General features: G+C 43.0%; 2 protein-coding genes across 6 annotated transcripts in view; one reads left to right on the forward strand and one right to left on the reverse strand.

Moving 5' to 3' along the window:
- The window catches only part of SLC16A4 (solute carrier family 16 member 4), a 29,437-nt gene that overhangs the window by 395 nt on the left and 10,847 nt on the right, over positions 1 to 18,195 (forward strand). For 2 of the 3 annotated variants that reach the window (XM_084852842.1, XM_084852843.1), the window contains exons 1-5: positions 3,309 to 4,276; positions 12,679 to 12,811; positions 13,600 to 13,743; positions 14,807 to 14,968; positions 15,929 to 16,504. In XM_084852842.1, coding sequence (XP_084708968.1) covers positions 4,154 to 4,276; positions 12,679 to 12,811; positions 13,600 to 13,743; positions 14,807 to 14,968; positions 15,929 to 16,504 — 1,138 coding nt within the window. In that variant the 5' untranslated portion in view covers positions 3,309 to 4,153. Of the gene's footprint in view, positions 1 to 3,308; positions 4,277 to 12,678; positions 12,812 to 13,599; positions 13,744 to 14,806; positions 14,969 to 15,928; positions 16,505 to 18,195 lie in introns of those variants that run through there. The other variant, XM_084852844.1, reaches the window with a different exon arrangement.
- The window catches only part of RBM15 (RNA binding motif protein 15), a 45,612-nt gene continuing 35,366 nt past the window's right edge, over positions 7,950 to 18,195 (reverse strand). For all 3 annotated transcript variants that reach the window (XM_084852836.1, XM_084852835.1, XM_084852832.1), the window contains 2 exons: positions 11,282 to 17,841; positions 7,950 to 10,367 (listed from right to left, as the gene is read on the reverse strand). The gene's annotated coding sequence lies outside the window, so the exon portion shown is untranslated. The remainder of the gene's footprint in view (positions 10,368 to 11,281; positions 17,842 to 18,195) is intronic.

Raw genomic sequence — 18,195 nt, forward strand, 5'->3', positions numbered from 1 at the left:
GTATAACTTTAATTCTTAGGGGGAAATGTTAGCTTTTTAAATAATCCATCACCAAAGGCAACAGATTGTAACTAGTAAACTAATATGAAGGTCAGTGGGATAATCCCAACATCTAACTGCATCTATTTCAATCTTGCTTCGAACCTGGTTAGAAAAGCTGCATGAATCACTGGTGGATGAGGTATAGAGAGGGTCAGTGTGACTGTTGATTCTTCTGGAGCATTTCATCAGTACATTGACTATAGTATCTTTCTGGACCATCTGGGAGTTAGAAATTGCACATTGTCCTTTTTCCGTTCCTACCTGGCAGGAAGGTTCCAGGTAGCGCAGTTACAGCTGTTAGTTTTTGCAGTGCTACAGGGTTCTATCATGTATCCCGTACTGTTTAACATCTACATGGAATCACTGGGGAAGGTTGTCCAGGATTATGGGGTGAACATGCTGATGGCACTCGATTCTATTTCTCCTTCCAGTTAATCCAGGCATTCTGAGCAGGTGTTTATGTTCAGTAGTGGACTGGATGTGGGCTAACAGAACAGTGGTGTTTTTAGCCAGTAGTTCAGTTGCTCCTGGAGCTAGTGTTCAGCTTGTTCTCTATGGGGTTGCATTCCTTCTTTAATCAGATAAACAGTGTACAGGTGCTATTGGATCCTGTTCTGTTCCTAGATGCTCAGCTGGCATCTGTAATTTCATCAGTTTTGGGTTGGTGTGCCAGCTGCATCCTTTCCTAAGGACGGACGGACTTGCCTCTGCCCATACTCTGATAACAACTCCTAGATTACTGCAATATGCTGCAATGAACACATCACAGCAGGGCCCAGTGAACTTCCCTAGCTTGCAACTGGTTCCTAGGTACAATTCAAAGTGCTGATGCTGACCTTTTGGGAGCAGGATACCTAATGGACCACCTATTCTCATATGAACCTGACCATCTGGTAACCTCCACTGCAGGTCTTGCTCCAATGTGTAAGCACATTGAAGGTTTTGCTATCAGAAGAGAAGCAGGTAGTGAGTGACTAGTGACAGAGCCTCTTTAGTGGTGCCCAGACTTTACACAGCCCACCCCAAAGAAGTGTTTTCACTTGTCCTCTAAGAAAGGAGAGGGACCAATCTTGCATGGTCCTTTGAAGAGGAGGGGGAAAAAAGGAAACGGTGTGCTGCTTTCTATTTCTGCATTGAACTGCATTCTTAGTTTTTGTGTGGAACTGAGCTTATTTAGCTGCCTTGTGCAAAATATACATATTTTAATTAAGTACTAATTTGTGCAATGTGCAATGTAATATAGAATTCACTACCTCAAGTAGCAATGGCCACTAGTTAAGATGGCTTTTTAAAACATAATTGGACATATTCCTAGAGAACAAGTTCACCACTGTGTTTTTGTAAATTTGGTATAATGATAAGCAAGAGTGTGTATGGAAGGTAGAATGATGTGGGTTACTGGGTAGTAATGATGACATGATTTAGCAGCCTTGGTAGTGGATGGGGAGCAATTTGACACAGGTCCACTCTTTTGGATAGCTGCCAGTATCTTCTCTGAGCATTTTCTCTTGAGTTTTCAATAAACATTTCTGCACACTTTCAAATCACACCTGCAAGCCTCCTTACTGGTTGTCTGTATAATCTGATGATTCTACATCTGAACCTGCTTTGAGATAAGGGAGTGATAAAATTGTTCATAGACTCTATGGGTAACTTCCTCCTAGTCTGGTCAATATGATACTTTGCTTGGTAAATTTCCTGTGTTTAATGGTGGTGGATTCTTAGACCTGTGTATACTGTGCATTCAGTAGTATTCAGAATGTGGTGGTATCTCTTCATCTGGGGTGTGGGGGCGTGCTACTCCCTCCTCCAGGATTCTTTGCCCCGTGGGCAAGGATTAAGATGGGAACTGAAATACTAGCAAAATTAGACTACAAAGTAGAAGTTCAACCTATGTACTTTGCCTCTGTGGGAGAGCGCTGTGTCTTGGAAAAGACAGAAAATTCAGAAACTGGTAGCAAAGTTTATTGGCCAGCATAGCAAATCACTATTTACAGTTACTTAAGAAGTTATATACTTCTTATATTGTCTTAACCTGTACATCACACGGTGAATAAATAATATAGCCTAACTGGTCCTGGGCTGTGCCTCCTGCAAAATGAAATGTATGCTCCAGGGGGAATATCCTAAATAAAATTTGGAGGGTGGGGTGCTGAAACATACAGATCTCCACCAACCTGGAGCAGTTGAATACTGGAATTTTTTAATTTAAAATCCACTTGCAGAAGAAAACCATGTAAAAAACATGCTCCTCAAGAAACCTGTCTACAAGCTCATACCAGTGTGAGTGCAGTAGTGTAGACAGCCAGTGGGTTGAATGCTGGATTGGGAGAGCTGGGGTTCTAGTCCCCAGTTGGTCATGAAGCTCACTGGGTGACTTTGGGCCAGTCCCTGACTCTTAGCCTAACCTATCTCACAGGGTTGTGAGGATAAAATGGAGAGGAGGAGGATCATGTAAGCTGCCTTGAGTTCCTTCAAGAGAAAAAAGGTGAGTTAGAAATGTAATAAATAATGTAATACTGGTGCTGTTATGTAGTGCAAGTTCTAAAACTTGAGGTTTAAGCTACTAGGCAATATGCTTACATCTATCAGTAAGATGACCCCAAGGAAAGTGGCAAAGGCTGACAGAAAATTATTTTTCTAAAGGGCTCTAGGGAGAAGGGCTAGCCTCTAGGGCCTACACAATTGTAAAAGGCTACCTTGGCTTTAGCCTGCAGTAACAAGGCTCCCACAATCAGGGCATCATCGGAATTTAGACCCTAGCTAATATGCTAAAGTCGTTCTTTTACATCTAGACCTGCAAACTGTCATCATTTTAAAGATGATGCCATTAAGATAGGGAAAGGGTCAGTGTTTTGGCCTGGGATAGGCCTTTTTCAATTTGGCCATTGCTTCAAAACAAGCAATGTTTCATACCAAAGAACAATAATTGTTACAATACACAGACCATTTTAATTCAGCTTAAAGCAGGCACGGGGAACCTCTGGCCTGCAGGCCAAATATGCCCTGTGGGAGTTCCCCATTTGGCCTGCCAAACTTCTCTCTGTGGCCCCACCCCTTCCTCTGTCAGCACTGGGGCAGGGGAAAAACTTAGCTTTGATCAGCAGGTTGGAGATAAGCCCTTCAGAAAAAAAATTCTCAACTCACCCTCTTGATGGCATGCCCCTAACAGTGAGGTCCTGCTGCACAACCCCTCTCGGGGGGGGGGGGGGTTGTGCAGCAAACTCAAACATGGGCATCAGTTTCATGTACTTGATTGCACACCAATATTCATCCTTTCTCAAAAGCAATCGCTTAAAGGACAAGACACACTTCCTAGAAATTTTGTACACTGGATACTGATTACCTTAGCTTCTCCTTATGGCATGCATTGATGCAGGTAGGTATGACAAATTTTAAAATGGATTAAATCAGGGCTTTTCCATCATACCCAGCTCTTGAGCCCACTTTAGCAACACTGCTGAGGGGATCCAGTTTGGCTTTGAAGGATTAAATGGAAGAGGCGGCAGTGGCCAAGATCCTACGTCAGCTGGAGAACCAAGTGGTGAGACAGAGAGCGCTGAGCAGGCAAAATAATGGCGTAAGAGGCGGCAGCAACCAGGCCTTACAAACATCGGCACACATGAGAAACCAGTTCCTGCTCTCCTGAACAACCCCCCATGTTCCAATTGCCAGGGGCCAATTTTTAAGGCATCAGCAACTTGTGGGTGTCTGGATGTTATTTATTATTTGTGACTGGGAGAATTTACTTCAAAGGCCTACATTTTTGTCAGGCAAAAGCCTCAGGAGGGGAATCATGCGCCAGAAAAGCCAGTGTTTGCTGGCAGAGCAAAGCCTTTCATGCCAGCACAGAGGAACATCCCCCTACACCCACACGGACCAACCAGAAACGCAGCAGGTAAAAGGCCCATCTTGGTCAGCCGGGGAGAAATACTTTTCAGTCTTAAAAAAACCCTGTGTGGTTAATGGTTAAGTCCAAGGCTGCAGCGCATGTTTAAAGCAGCCATATGGCAGTTTGCATTCTGAGAGGCTGTCTGTAGCGAGAACCGCTATCTTTTGGGTGGAAGAAGACTTCGGTAATGCCAACTGTGGCAATCAGCTGGAGCTCAAAATGTGCAGCAAGAACAAAGAGGACAGAGGGCCAGCCAACAGTGGTAAAAACAGCAGTAGCCCTGCTGGTATAGAAGCTCCTGATGGAGGGTGGGGATGGATGATTGTGCTTAACTTTTTTCTGGTAAGTAAGAAATGGGTCAAAGGTATTGTTGCTGCATGTTGTAGTCTGGGTTTTTTCAAACTCATCACGAGCGGTAAACTCAGTTGATTTCATCATGTTAGTAGAAAGGCACAACACTGAAGAAAAGTGGAGAATTGTTATTTTGGTTGCATATGACCAAGCTTTCTGGACAGAATCCATATGTCACTATTTCTTTATAGTATACAAAGGGTTGATCTCTGTATAGCTCATTGTAGACCTCATTTCTAAGCTGGAGAGAACTTGCAGAGCTTCTGATCTCTAGTGAAGATCAATTCAATCTACACCAGGCAGCTCTAACTCTACATGTCAGGGAGGGAGGATCATGGGCTGGGTAGTACCCACAGGACTCCCTGTGGTGAGTGTGAAGGTATCCTACAGGCAAAAAGATACTTGTCCTTCCCTGAGGTTTCTTCTGTGCTCTTGGCTGTGTGTTACAACTCTCAATCTAGAGCATGGCAAAATAGTCTGAATCTACCCTTATGGCCACCGCACACATTAGACTCTTGTCAGTATACATCTAAAATGTTGTCACTGTACACTTAAAAATGTAGATTGTGAATGTAACAGATACATATTTACAAGCACATATCATAGAGACATACTCGTCAGGAAACTGAGAATATATGATAGGGCTGTGCAAGCTTTGATTGCTGAAGCATGGCAGCCATTTTGTGACAGCCCTAGCATACAGGATCACCTGGCACCACAAGGGGGCACTGGGGAGCATGGGAATATTTTGGTACACTTAATTTGAATCCCACCACACCATCCCTCCCAATAGGAGAGCAGCAATTCATCTCATTGGTGTATGCGTAAGTAAATACAAGTGAATGGCTTAGTCCACTGGAAGGTGCCTGTATCTTTAAGAAAATGTGAGGGGGCTTCTGGGGAGAGGGGCAGTAAGTGGCAAGGGAGGTGGAGGAAAGGGAAAAGGGGTTGGGGAGGCTCTGGGGGGCCATTATCCTTTTTCCTACCCCTCCACTTTCCTACCCTCTCCCCTGGAAGCCCCCTCTTCACGCATCCTGCATGCTAGTGCTGTCATAAAATGGTGGATTGTGCACAAAATGGCCACCATACTTCAGAAGTCCAAATCCAAAGCTTGCACAGCCCTAGTGTAAGACAACCTGTTGAGTGCACACTCAATAGCAAACCTAGGTTTGTCCCACATAACATATGAAATGATCTCTCGTATCTTTTCTTTGAAAGTTTTAACTTGAGGTAGAAATACCATATGTTGAACAGCAGGAGCAACAAACTTACTTAATGTTACAGGACAAAAAAGCAAAGTTGTATGTATACACTGGCTTTCTTCACATGGAGCTTTTATCCTGAGATTGAGATTGCTCCCTCACAGAAGTCTGTGGGCTCTTTACATGATGCCGTGACCCTCCAGGGCGTCTCCTGCACTAAATGCCCTTTGTTCCATTTTTAAATAGATTGCAGATAAGCTATCAAATTCCCTGTTGTGTTCCGCTTGAGTTCCCTCTGTGAAAAGAGGAAAAGCAGCAAGAGCAAGATCAATAAAAGATAATGGAAGACTAAGATACAGGGAGGAGGGGGGAAAGGAAGCAGGTGAAAAATGGAGTCATTGTGATCCCACATTTAAAACAGAAGCAGAAAGCCCTGTTTTAAATGCAGGATCTTAGGCTAATGTAGAGATGCCCTAAATCATCTAACACTAGCAACTGTGCTTCATGTAACAGTCAAGCTCTGGAAAAGAAAGCTAGGGGCTGGATCCAGACTTAGTCATACTTAGAGTAGACCCACTGAAATCAATGGGACAAGTTAATCATGATCAACTTAAGTCCCCTTGATTTCAGTGGATCTAGACCGCCTGAGAATCAGGCTTCCTGCATTGAGCTGGGGGTTGGACTCAATGGTCTTGTAGGCCCCTTCCAACCTTATGATTCTATGATTTATTTATTTATTTATTTATTTATTTATTTAATTTCTATACTGCCCAATAGCCGAAGCTCTCTGGGCAGTTCACAAAAATTAAATCCAAACAACACACAATAAAACAATTTAAAATATATAGAACATTAAAACCACAATATAACAATACAACCACAATAAAACCTAGCAGCAGTGCAAGAGTTTAAAATACAGATTTAAAACAGCAAAGATAAAAATTCAGAAAGCTAAAATGCTAAAATGCCTGGGAAAATAAAACGGTCTTCACCTGGCGCCGAAAGGAATACAATGTAGACGCCAGGCGAACCTCACTAGGGAGCTCATTCCAGAGCCGGGGTGCCACAGCAGAAAAAGCCCTCCTCCTAGTAGCCACCCGCCTCACTTCCTTTGGCAGGGGCTCACGGAGAAGGGCCGCTGACGATGATCTTAAGGTCCAGGCAGGCACATATGGGAGGAGGCGATCCTTCAGGTAACCTGGCCCCAAGCCGTTAAGGGCTTTGAATGTTAACACCAGCACTTTGAATCGGGCCCGGAAATGGACTGGCAGCCAGTGCAGCTGGAAAAGTACTGGCATAATATGAGCTTGCAGGCCAGTCCCTGTTAACAATCTTGCTACCCTATTTTGGACCAGCTGAAGTTTCCGGACCATTTTCAAAGGCAGCCCCACATATAACGCACTGCAGTAATCCAGACGAGAAGTTATCAGAGCATGGATAACTGTAGCTAGGCTATCTCTGTCCAGATAAGGGCATAGTTGGTATACCAGCCGAAGCTGATAAAAAGTGCTCTGTGCCACTGAGTTCACCTGTGCCTCAAGTGACAGTTCTGGATCCAAGAGCACCCCCAAACTACGAACCTGATCCTTTAGGGAGAGTGCAACCCCCTCCAGAACAGGTTGAATATCACCTAGCCGGGCAGACGAACCACCCACTAACAGTACCTCCATCTTGTCTGGATTGAGTTTCAGTTTATTAGCCCTCATCCAGTCCATTACCATGCTCAGGCACTGATTCAGAACAGCCACTGCCTCACCTGGTTTTGATGAGAAAGAGAGGTAGAGCTGGGTGTCATCTGCATATTGATGGCACCTCAGCCCACACCTCCGGATAACCTCCCCCAGCAGTTTCATGTAGATGTTAAACAGCATGGGGGATAAAATAAGAGCCCTGTGGAACCCCATAGCATAATTGCCATGGCACAGAGCAATAACCCCCAGCACCACCTTCTGGAATCGGCCATCCAAGTAGGAGCGGAACCACTGTAGTGCAGTGCCTCCAACTCCCAACCCAGACAACCTATCCAGAAGGATACCATGGTCGATGGTATCGAAAGCCGCTGAGAGGTCCAGGAGAATCAACAGGGTCACACTCCCCCTGTCCCTCTCCCGGCAGAGGTCATCCCACAGGGCGACCAAGGCAGTTTCCGTTCCAAAACCAGGCCTGAAGCCCGATTGAAATGGATCTAGATAATCCGTTTCATTCAACAGTGCCTGGAGCTGTCCTACAACCACCTGCTCAAGCACCTTGCCCAGGAAGGGGATGTTGGCCACTGGCCTATAATTGTTAACATCCTCTGGGTCCAGGATAGGCTTTTTCAGGAGTGGTCTAATTACTGCCTCTTTTAAAGCGGCGGTCACCACTCCCTCTCTCAAGGAGGAATTTACAACCTCCTGGACCCAGCCGGACAACCCCTCCTTGTTTGATTTAATAAGCCATGAAGGGCAAGGGTCAAGTACACAAGTGGTAGATCAGACTTGGCCAAGCACCTTGTCCGCATCCTCAGGCCTCAGTAACTGAAACTCATCCAATAAAACTGGACCAGACGGTGCTCTGAACACCTCTACCAATGGAACTGCATTAATGGTGGTGTCAAATTCATGACGAATCTGAGCGACTTTATCCTCAGTGCCGTGCAAACTCGTCACAGTGTGCAACCGAGGGTTCCACCGTCTCTCTCCCTGGCCCAGAATGTAACAGGCCGCGAACCACTCGGAAAAGCTCCGCTGGACGACACTGAGAAGATGCAATGCTAGTGGAAAAGAACGGTCTCTTTGCCACCCTCACCGCCACAGAGTAGGCTCGATAGTGGGCTCTTACCTGTGTTCGGTCAGACTCAGCACGAGTTTTCCTCCACCTGCGTTCTAGCCGTCTCCCCTCTTGCTTCATTGCCCTCAGCTCAGGTGTATACCAAGGGGCTGGCCGGGCTCTGCTCAGAGGGAGAGGGCGCTTGGGCGCGATCGTCTCAACCGCCCGAGTCATCTCTGCATTCCACAGAGCGACCTGGGCTTCGACAGGAGCACCAGCCATACCAGCAGGAAAATCCCCAGAGCCCTCTGGAATCCATTAATCTCCGGGGGTGGACCATTTTAATAGGTCCCCCACCCTTGCAGAGGGGAAAGGCCGCCAGGAGTCTAAACCTCAGCAGGAAGTGATCTGACCATGACAAAGGGACAGATGTTAATTCCTCCACTTTCAGATCACCATCCACCTGCCCAGTCGAGAAAACCAGATCAACCGTGTGTCCTTTTATATGTGTTGGGCCGATGACATGTTGGGACAGCCCCATGGTTGTCATGGCAGCCATGAAGTCCTGAGCCGCCCCGGATACAGCAGCCTCGGCATGGAAGTTGAGATCCCCCAGGACCATCATCCTGGGGGTCCTCAACACCAAGTCCGAGACCACCTCCGTCAGCTCAGGCAGAGAGTCTGATGGGCAGCGGGGTGGGCGGTACACCAACAGAATCCCTAATCTGTCCCGGGTACCCAACACAAGGTACAAACACTCAAGATCTGCACTCGAATGAGCAGGAAGCCTGGAGAGGGAGATTGAATTCCTATAGACCACGGCAACCCCCCCTCCCCGACCCTCAAGTCGGTGTTGGTGCTGCACCGAGTACCCAGGAGGGCACAGCTGGGAGAGAGTGACCCCTCCCAGTTCCCCCACCCAGGTCTCAGTAATACATGCCAGGTCAGCCCCCTCATCCACAATCAAATCATGGATGAGGGAGATTTTATTTTGGGCCGACCTGGCATTCAGCAGCAGCACCACCAGACTTTCTATGATACTCTTGAGTATGACTAAGTCAGTATTCAACCCAAGGTTTGCCAAGCACTAGACTCACAGAGTTGGATCAAGGTCATCTAGTCCAATATGCTGCTGATGTAGGAAATCCATTGCACCATCCCTGATAGTTGGCCATCCAGCCTCTGCTTAAAAAAACTCTGATGAAGGAGAATCCACCACCCTCCAAGGCAATCTGTTGTCAAACACCTTATACCATCAGGAAGTTCTTCCTAAGTAGAGTCTAAATCCTTTTTCTTGCAATTTGAACCTATTCATTTGGATCCTACCCTCTGGAGCAACAGAAAACAAATTTCCTCTATCATCTACATGACAGCTCTTCATATATTTGAAGCTGGTTCTCATATCACCTCTTAATCATCTCTTCTCCAGGATCAACATATGCAACCCCTTCAACCTTCCTCCTAGGACTTGGGTCTCTTTGTAGTCTTCTTTGAAACGTATTTCAGTTGGTCAATATGCTTCCTAACCTGCGGTGCCCAGAACTGGACACAGTACCCTGACCAAAGAATAGAGAGGTACCATTACTTTTTGTGATCTGGGCACTATACTTCTGTTGATGCAACCTGGAATTGCATTAGGTTTTTTAGCCAGAACATCACACTGCTGATTCATGTTTAGCTAAAACCCCTAGATCCTTTTTACATGTACTGTTAAGCCAGTTGCCACCCATCCTGACTCGGTGCAACTGATTCTTCCAACCTAAATGCTGAACTTTACATTTATCTCTAGTTAAAATTAATTTTGTTAGTTTTGTATCAGTTCTTTATTCTGTCAATATAATATTGAATCTTGTTTCTAAGGTATTGGTACCCCACCTAGTTTGGTGTCATCTGTAAATTTGATTAGCATCCCCACAACTCCTTCACCCATCATGATGCTGAATAACACTGGGTGCAGGACAGAACCCTGTGGCAACCCAACTGTACCTGCTCTCCAGGTGTTGACAATAAGCAATTGGTGAGCACTCTTTGGGTGTGATTCATCAATCAGCTCCAAATCCACCGTAAAGTAGCATTGTCTAGCCCATATTTTACCAGCCTGAATCTTCTAGTGAACCTTGTTGATAGCCTTCCTGAAATCAAGAGATACTACATCTGAAGCATTGCCAGGATAGTGGCGCTATCAAAAAAAGTAGAGACTGATCTGCCATGGGTTATTCTTGAGAAATCTGTGCTGGGTCTTTGTAATTACATCATTAAAAAAAAAAAATACTCAGACAGCTTAATTAGATTCTAGAATCTATTCAAGTATTATTGGTATAAAGCTGACCAGACAGTAGTTGCCTGGACCCTCTTTCCCCCACGTTTTAAAGCTGGAGACACCATTTGCCTGCCTCCAATCTTGTAACCCCTCACCTGCTCTACCAGATTTTTAAAAAATTACAAACTCTTGAGATTACATCTCAGCAAGTGCTTTTAGTACTCTAGGATGCAACGCCCAGATGACTTGAATTCAGTTACTTATCTTGGGTTGCAACTTCTTCCCTTCATCATTTGATCTATTATTGCTTGGTTTCCCTTGTGGGAGGCAAAGCAGGAGTTTAGAAGTTCTGCTTTCTCACTGGCACCTGCTCACAGCAGACATACCACTTCCTTGTTCTTCCTCTTGCTCCAAAACCCCGTTATTTTTAACATCCCTAACCCATTCAAAACTTTAGTAACCCTCCTGACACTTTCCCTAAAAGCTTTGGCAACTTGTACTCGTCCTCAGTGGTTTGCCCCTCTTTTCATTTCCTATACATCTCCCTTTTAAAACTGAGCTCATCAGAAAGCTCCTTATGCAGCCATCCTGGTTTCTTTAGATGCCTTCCATTTTACTTTGTTTACTGGAATAGTTTGCAAATGTATCTTCATTATCTCATTTTTAAGAAATTACCACCCTTCTTGAACTCCCTTCTCGTAAATATTGCTACCCATGGTGTCACACCTAGTATTTTCTTAAATTTGTTGAAATTAGCTTTCCTAAAGTCCAGGGTGCAAGTCTGACCTCAACTTTCCCGTTCCTCAGTATCATGAATTCCAAGATGACATGGTCATTTCTACCCAAGGTCTCCACTACTTTCATCTCATCAACCAGTTCTTCCCTGTTGGTGGCTATCAGGTCTAGTATAGCTGATCCCCTGACCTCTTCCTTCTTCCACATTTTGGAGGATACAATCTGCAAGTTGGGAATTTATTAGACCTTTCATTCTTTGTACAGTTTAACTTCCAACAGATAACAGGATCTTTGATGTCCCCCATTACCCCAAGTCTCTCCTCTTTGAGATAGTAATCTAATCTAGGATGTCATCACCCAACTGTTATGTCTGTCTTGGCAGATTGTAGCAGACTCCCATAATTTTGTTACTATTTCTATCTTTTAATTTTTATCCCAAATGTTCTCAATCAACCTTCCATGTTCAGATTCATGGATTTCCTTGCATGTGTAAACATCATTTACATAGAATGCTACTACCCCTCTCTTCCTCTTTGGTTTATTCCCTTTGATTAAATTATATCCTTCAATCCCCTCATCCTAATCATGATTTTCAAGAAGACCAATTAAATGCCTACAGGAGCCACAAAATGGAGGGCAGTTGAGTATCAAGGGGAGGGGGGTGCTTGAAAATGCAGAGTTAATGAGATAGAATTGGCCTGCTCAAGCCCCTAAAAGCGTAGCCTACAGCAGAAATATTAAGATTTGGGGAATACACACCATGAGAAAACTTCTCACCTTGTGCTTTATGATGTTTCAGGAGGAAAGGGGGGGGGGCTCTTCAGAAACCTCCTCTCCCTGATCTAAACCAATAAAGTTCTCTGCCCTGAGCCAATGTGATCAAATAGTTAAGAGTGGCCATTTAGGGACTGAGAAATCCAGATTCAAATCCTCAATTAGCCATGAAGTTTTATTATGTAACCTTGGGCCAATCACTCTCTCTCAGCTGAACCTACCTCACAGGGTTGTTGTAAGGATAAAATGGGTGTAGGGAGAGCCACATATGCCACTATGAAATCCTATGTTTTTTAAAATCCATTATATCACAACACCTGCAGTACACAAGTACGACAAACTCCTCAAACACATTACCTTCCAAATGTTTATGGTGGAACTAGACAGATAGCTGTGTACTGGTGTCTGTCAATATCAGCTGCTCTTTCCCATTCCATCACTCTTCCCCTCCTACCCCCGGCCAGTTGTTCTCCTAGTTGGGCTAATTTCTGGGGCCTGCCACCATTACATCTAGTTTCATCCCAAATGTGAATGTAAAAAAAAAAATCCAACAATTTTTTCTTCTAAAAATGGAAACTGCAGTGTTCTGAGGACAGGAACAAGTGGCAGCTGGCAGTCCACTTTATGTTTCAATTAATATTTTACTGATAATATTGTTGTTGATTTGGTTTAAGGTAAATGTGTCTGTAATGGGAACACTGAAAAACTTTGCGATTTTCTTTGTGGTCTTTCAAGAAAATGTTGGTGGCTCTTCTGAACATGTCAGCTGGATTGGCTCTATTATGTCCTCTCTTCGATTCCTAGCAGGTTAGCACAAATATATATATGTTTTAAAATGCACACTGCAGAGATGGCTTGGCTATGAAGTCTTTTTATTTCAAGAAATGGTATTGAAATGTTGGTCCTGAAACACTTTTAGTGGGCCTGAGTAACTACTGTCATGAACCTACCCTATGCAGCAATTCTAAACTAATTTGGGAACTTATATGTAAACCAACAAGATCAGGATATAAGGGCAGATGATGCCGAAATCACTACTATGCACACACTTTAGTATCATCAGCATCCACACTGCAGCACTTTCCTGATATTTTTTCTTGAAAGCCAGTGCAATATAGTGGATAGTGTTGGACTTGGAACTAGGGATAGCTGAACTGAAATCCCTGCTTAGCCAATAGAGCTTACTGGTTGACCTTTGGACAGTCACTCTCTCTCAGCCTAACCTACCTTATGGGGAGCTGTAAGGATAAAAAGGAGGAAATGCCACATCTAAAATTTTGAGCTCCTTGGAAGGAATGACAGGATACATATGTGATAAGTAAGGCCACTAAGGTTAAAGACTACCTTTCTGCCTATCCTTGCTTTTGCATATCAAAGCAGGATTTTTTAAAAAAATTCCCACCTATTTACAAAGCATAAGAAATTTCCTTTACCACTCTAATTTATAATTCCCATAAATGAAGGCCTATATTAAACTCAATATTCCCTAAACTGTCATAAATATTTATTTCCCCCTCAAGAGTCTCTCCTCCTGCCAACTGCATCCCCTCCGCCCCAAGTGATTATAGTGCCATTTCCCCCCTCCTCTGTTCCAGCACCACTGGTAACCGCAGTATGTGAAATGCTAGGGGAACGGAAGACTTCACTGGCTGGGGCTTGCCTGGTTGGTGCTGGCTGTCTTATCAGCACATTGGCCACAAGCATCTCTTTTCTTTGCGTGTCTATGGGATTCATATCAGGTGAGTGTACCCTGCCAATATGTCTAACAAGTCAGTCAGAGAATTACTACCCACCGAGATCACATATGTAATGATAATCTGTATAAGGGCCTAATTGGCTGGGTTTTCACAGCTTTTTGCAAAGCTCTTCCCCACCAGAGGATTGTAGACTCCTTTCAAGGGCATTCCTGAAACATGGGGCACAATTTAGAGTAAGTTAGGCATGCTAACATCCTGCTGTAATCAGAAGTGGGTACTTTGCCTCTTGGGCTACTGGAGACACCGGCACACCTCATTTCCTTCCTGGGTGCCCCACTAATAGGATAAAAATTGTGGTGTTGCTCCCATCCCACAGGTCTGGTTATCCCAAGCAAATTGAGAAAGATCTCTGGAGTTCTTCTCATTGTTCTTAAAGCTTTTAAGAATACCTTCTTGAACTGACCACATGCACTGGACGTAAAAACACAGGCAAAATACAGGGCTTGGTTTTCCTAAATAGCCATTTACAGAAAATGCATTCCTATCTTTACTTCGCTTTTAATTTGGAAGCTGCCTTATACGAGGTCAGACTATTTGTCCTATACCAGTATTATCTACTCTGCTCTGATTGGCATTGGCTCGCCAGGGTCCCGAGCAAAGGTTCTTCCCATAACCTGCCCCTTGATCCTTTTAACTGAAGGTGCCAGGGATTGAACCCAAGACTTTCGGCATGTGAAATAGGTACCTGATCACTGAGCTATGGTCCCCAAATATCTCTTATTTCAGTGTTTGATCTGCACTTTGATTATGTGATCAAAATCAGAGGTTAAAGCAAGTTAAGTGATGGTTACCTCCAAGCTAAGATCACAAAACCTTGAGCAAGCCACCCTACTGTCATCCACAGTACTGCTAGCCAACAATCCAATCCAACAGCAATGTTTGGGGCCATTCAATATGTGTTAGATCTATTCCCCCACATTGCAATTAATCCATATACTGCTGCTTTTAAACAGTGAAAGTTTCTGTTTCAACTGAACGAAGTAAAAAATTGCACTCTCACACACAATTCAGTTCTTCATCATTATGCTTCCTTCCTTCATTTTAGGATTGGGTTTTGCCTGCTTGTATCAGGTAGCAGCTGTGATGACGGTTAAGTACTTCAAGAAACGGCTAGCTCTAGCCAATGCAATTGGCCGCTCAGGAATGGGACTGAGTGTTGTGCTAGCGCCACTGGTTCAATTCCTGATAGAAGAGTATTGCTGGCAAGGTTAGTAACCTTCACTTTCCACCCCTCACCTTAAATGCCAACTGAAGCATGGCTATGGCAAAATTACTATTTGACTTTTTCGTTTCTGATATATTTTACCTTTCCGTTTGCTCTGAAAACTCGTAATAGGAAATGTCAATGATTAAATCAATACTATTTTCTTCAAAGTGTTAATCAATAATTGAAATTAAGTTGATGTTAAATCTGACACAAATATTTTAGAGTCAAACAGTAACTTAATTCCCCTTTCAATCTTCTTTTTTCCTCATTGCTCTAAGTGAATCCAGAAATCTGCTACACCAGACTTTTCTTTTAAAAGTCAAGATATGTTTATGTTGTAGCAGATTTTTGGATAAGTTAAAAACTATTTTAATAGCTCTGCATAATTCTCAGATAGGACAATTTTATGAGGAAATCCATCAGAGTATTAAAATTGTCCTTTACTTCATCAATCATGTGACATCAATGGGAAAGTACCATAAGAGAGAGAAAAAGACCATTTCAGAAAAAAAAATCAAAACAGGTTCTTCTTTTAAAAGCTAATCTTGTTTTTTGTGCAGTTTTCTCAATATAAAAATTAGCACTGGACCAAAGTATTCACCCCAGAGTTTTCATTTGTTTTAGGCGAGGGGGATGACCCCCCAAAGTTTGGAATAATCTTTGGGATTGTCCAAAGTATATTACATTTCAATGGGGGAGGTGATTGCACTAGGCTACAGAAAGTTTCCTATTTTTTCTCTCTCTTCTAACCGAAACAAAAGCTTTGCCACCACTTCAAGCAACAGTAGAGCTTCATTCAGAGAATTAATAGATTTCATACACTCTCCAAAAGCTGCCAAAACGCCCCCTCCTTTTTTACAGGGGACAAATGGCCCCATGCTAATAAAAATACTAATCAGTTTGGTTCCATCATGATGTGACAGAGAAAACTCATACCTTAATCTCTGTCCATTTTCTTAGGTGCCCTACTGATATATGGTGGCATGATGTTAAACCTTGCGCCTTCTAGCATGCTACTACAGCCAATTAATGTGAAGAAAAAGAAAGATGCAAGTACTAGAAACAAAGGCAACCAAATATCTGCACCTTGTACATTTCCAGAGGCTTTTAAAGAAAGCCGAGGTGAAATCTGCACCACAGAATCAGACAGACTGGCTCCTCTCAATCAAGAAGGTACCAACACGAACCAACTACAACAGATTGGAGAAGTACAATTAGCCTCAATAAACTACAAGTGTTTTGAAGCTCCAGAGATAGACTGCCTCCTAGGCACCCATCCAGATAGGAATGGTAACCGAGCTAGTAGTCAAAGCTACTTTCCACCAAACAAGGAAGGAAAGTCCAGGCTGCAGCCTTTTTCCTGCATGCACTGTCATCTCGATTTTTCCCAACTGAAAAATCCCTTCTTCTACATTTTCACATGGTCTTTTCTCTTCAGTCAGCTAGCCTACTTTATCCCAACCTTCCACCTTGCAGCCAGAGCCAAAACATTGGGCATAGACGCCATGGACACTGCTTACATCATTTCAGTGGCTGGTAAGAAAAAGTCAAAAACTTTTTTTTAAGTGATATTCTTAAGATCTCAGTATTAACACATCATCAATCCAATGTATGGTTTGAGTGGAGGAACAGGCAGACAGGACTAATTATAATTCCTATAGATAGGATATTAGTAGCATAGGATACAACACTTCTTTTGCAAGATTATAGTTGCCTATGGCACAAGACACAACCCTTTAAAAAAAGAAATCCAGGAACCTATGGATTGCAAGTCTGACATCAAATTATTCATTACAAAAAGATCTTACAGCAGTATAAGAATGGGGAAAAATTGCAAGGTAACATATATGGCACTGGGGAAAAACTTAACTCTGATTTTGGATTATTAGACAGGTCCCTGGTAACATTAACTTGGGTGTGCTGCAGTCACCAAAACCATCTATAGTTGAATAATAATGATACAGATCATGGCCCATTTTTTTCTCAAATGTGTGTTTATATGTTAACTAATATGTATAATTATAGCACCCCATCTTTAAGAAAAAGGATGAGAAAAATGGAAAATATGTTCTTATGTTTACATTAACTTTAAGTAACACTGTTATGAAAAAAATCTACTCCCCTACTCACTGGACATTTTATTACAAAATAAGAAACAAACTCCAATAATTAAAAATAACTTTATTAAGCAAAACTACTTGCTCCTAATCAAATCAACTCTTTAAATGTTCAATTAATGATGGAAAGACATTGATACAGAATAGGGATAAGCAGGTTCAATTCTAGTCCCCCACCCACCCATTGAGTGATGTTCTCCCCTCCTGCTGCAAATTGGCAACCTAAAGACAAAAGTGGTATGTGAAGGGAGCAGTGTCTATGGTAAGAGGACTTACCAGTAGATAACTTTTGAGGCTGGAACTGAGGCCTTGGTCTTAAACCCCAAAGTAATGTTTTAAGAACTCTAGTTACTGACCAGAGATATAGAATAAGGAAGTAGTTTAGAAGCAAAGATAATGGAAAATGACCACAATCCTCAATTCTGCATACACCAGATATGCATATGTAGTGGAGGAATTTGTTTCTCTCCCCCAAAATTGGCTCCATGCATTTAATCTTGAACATACACATAAATGAATTTGTTGGACTGCATCCAACCTACTTCATCATTGAACAGAATAAAAAAGGGCAGTCAGGTCTTTAGAAGTCTTTTAATATTGGTTCATAAAATATTTCCCAAATGGTGCGTGATGGCAATTTCTGAGACCCTATGGGTAGATCACCAGGCTATCAGTATTGGCACTGGTAGTGATGAAATATGATGTGCTAATGGATAGGTGACTTACCAGTCAAATGAGAAGACCAATAACTGAGTCCTGAACAAAAACAAAGGGTTAATAGTCACTGATGCATTCGTAAGTTAACAACAATTTTAGAAGTAGCACAGAAAGGAATGTTGAACATTACCTGAGATGTTTTTATTTTATTTTGGGAGGATTGTTTAGCTTCACATAAATCAAAACATTCTGGTTACGTTCTAGTTATTGACACTCTAAGAGGATTCTTGTAGGATTCTTATATCAGGCATGGGCAACTTATGGCCCTCCAGATTTTTTAACTTACAACTCCCATGATCCCTCACCACTGGCTATGTTGGGTAGGGCTGATGGGAGTTGTAGGTGAAAACATTTAGAGGGCCACAAGTTGCTAATCCCTGTGTTATACAAACA

This window comes from Heloderma suspectum, chromosome 4 (genome assembly GCF_057233095.1).
Source record: "Heloderma suspectum isolate Gila_16-S chromosome 4, 16-S_ref, whole genome shotgun sequence".
Lineage (NCBI taxonomy): Eukaryota > Metazoa > Chordata > Lepidosauria > Squamata > Helodermatidae > Heloderma > Heloderma suspectum.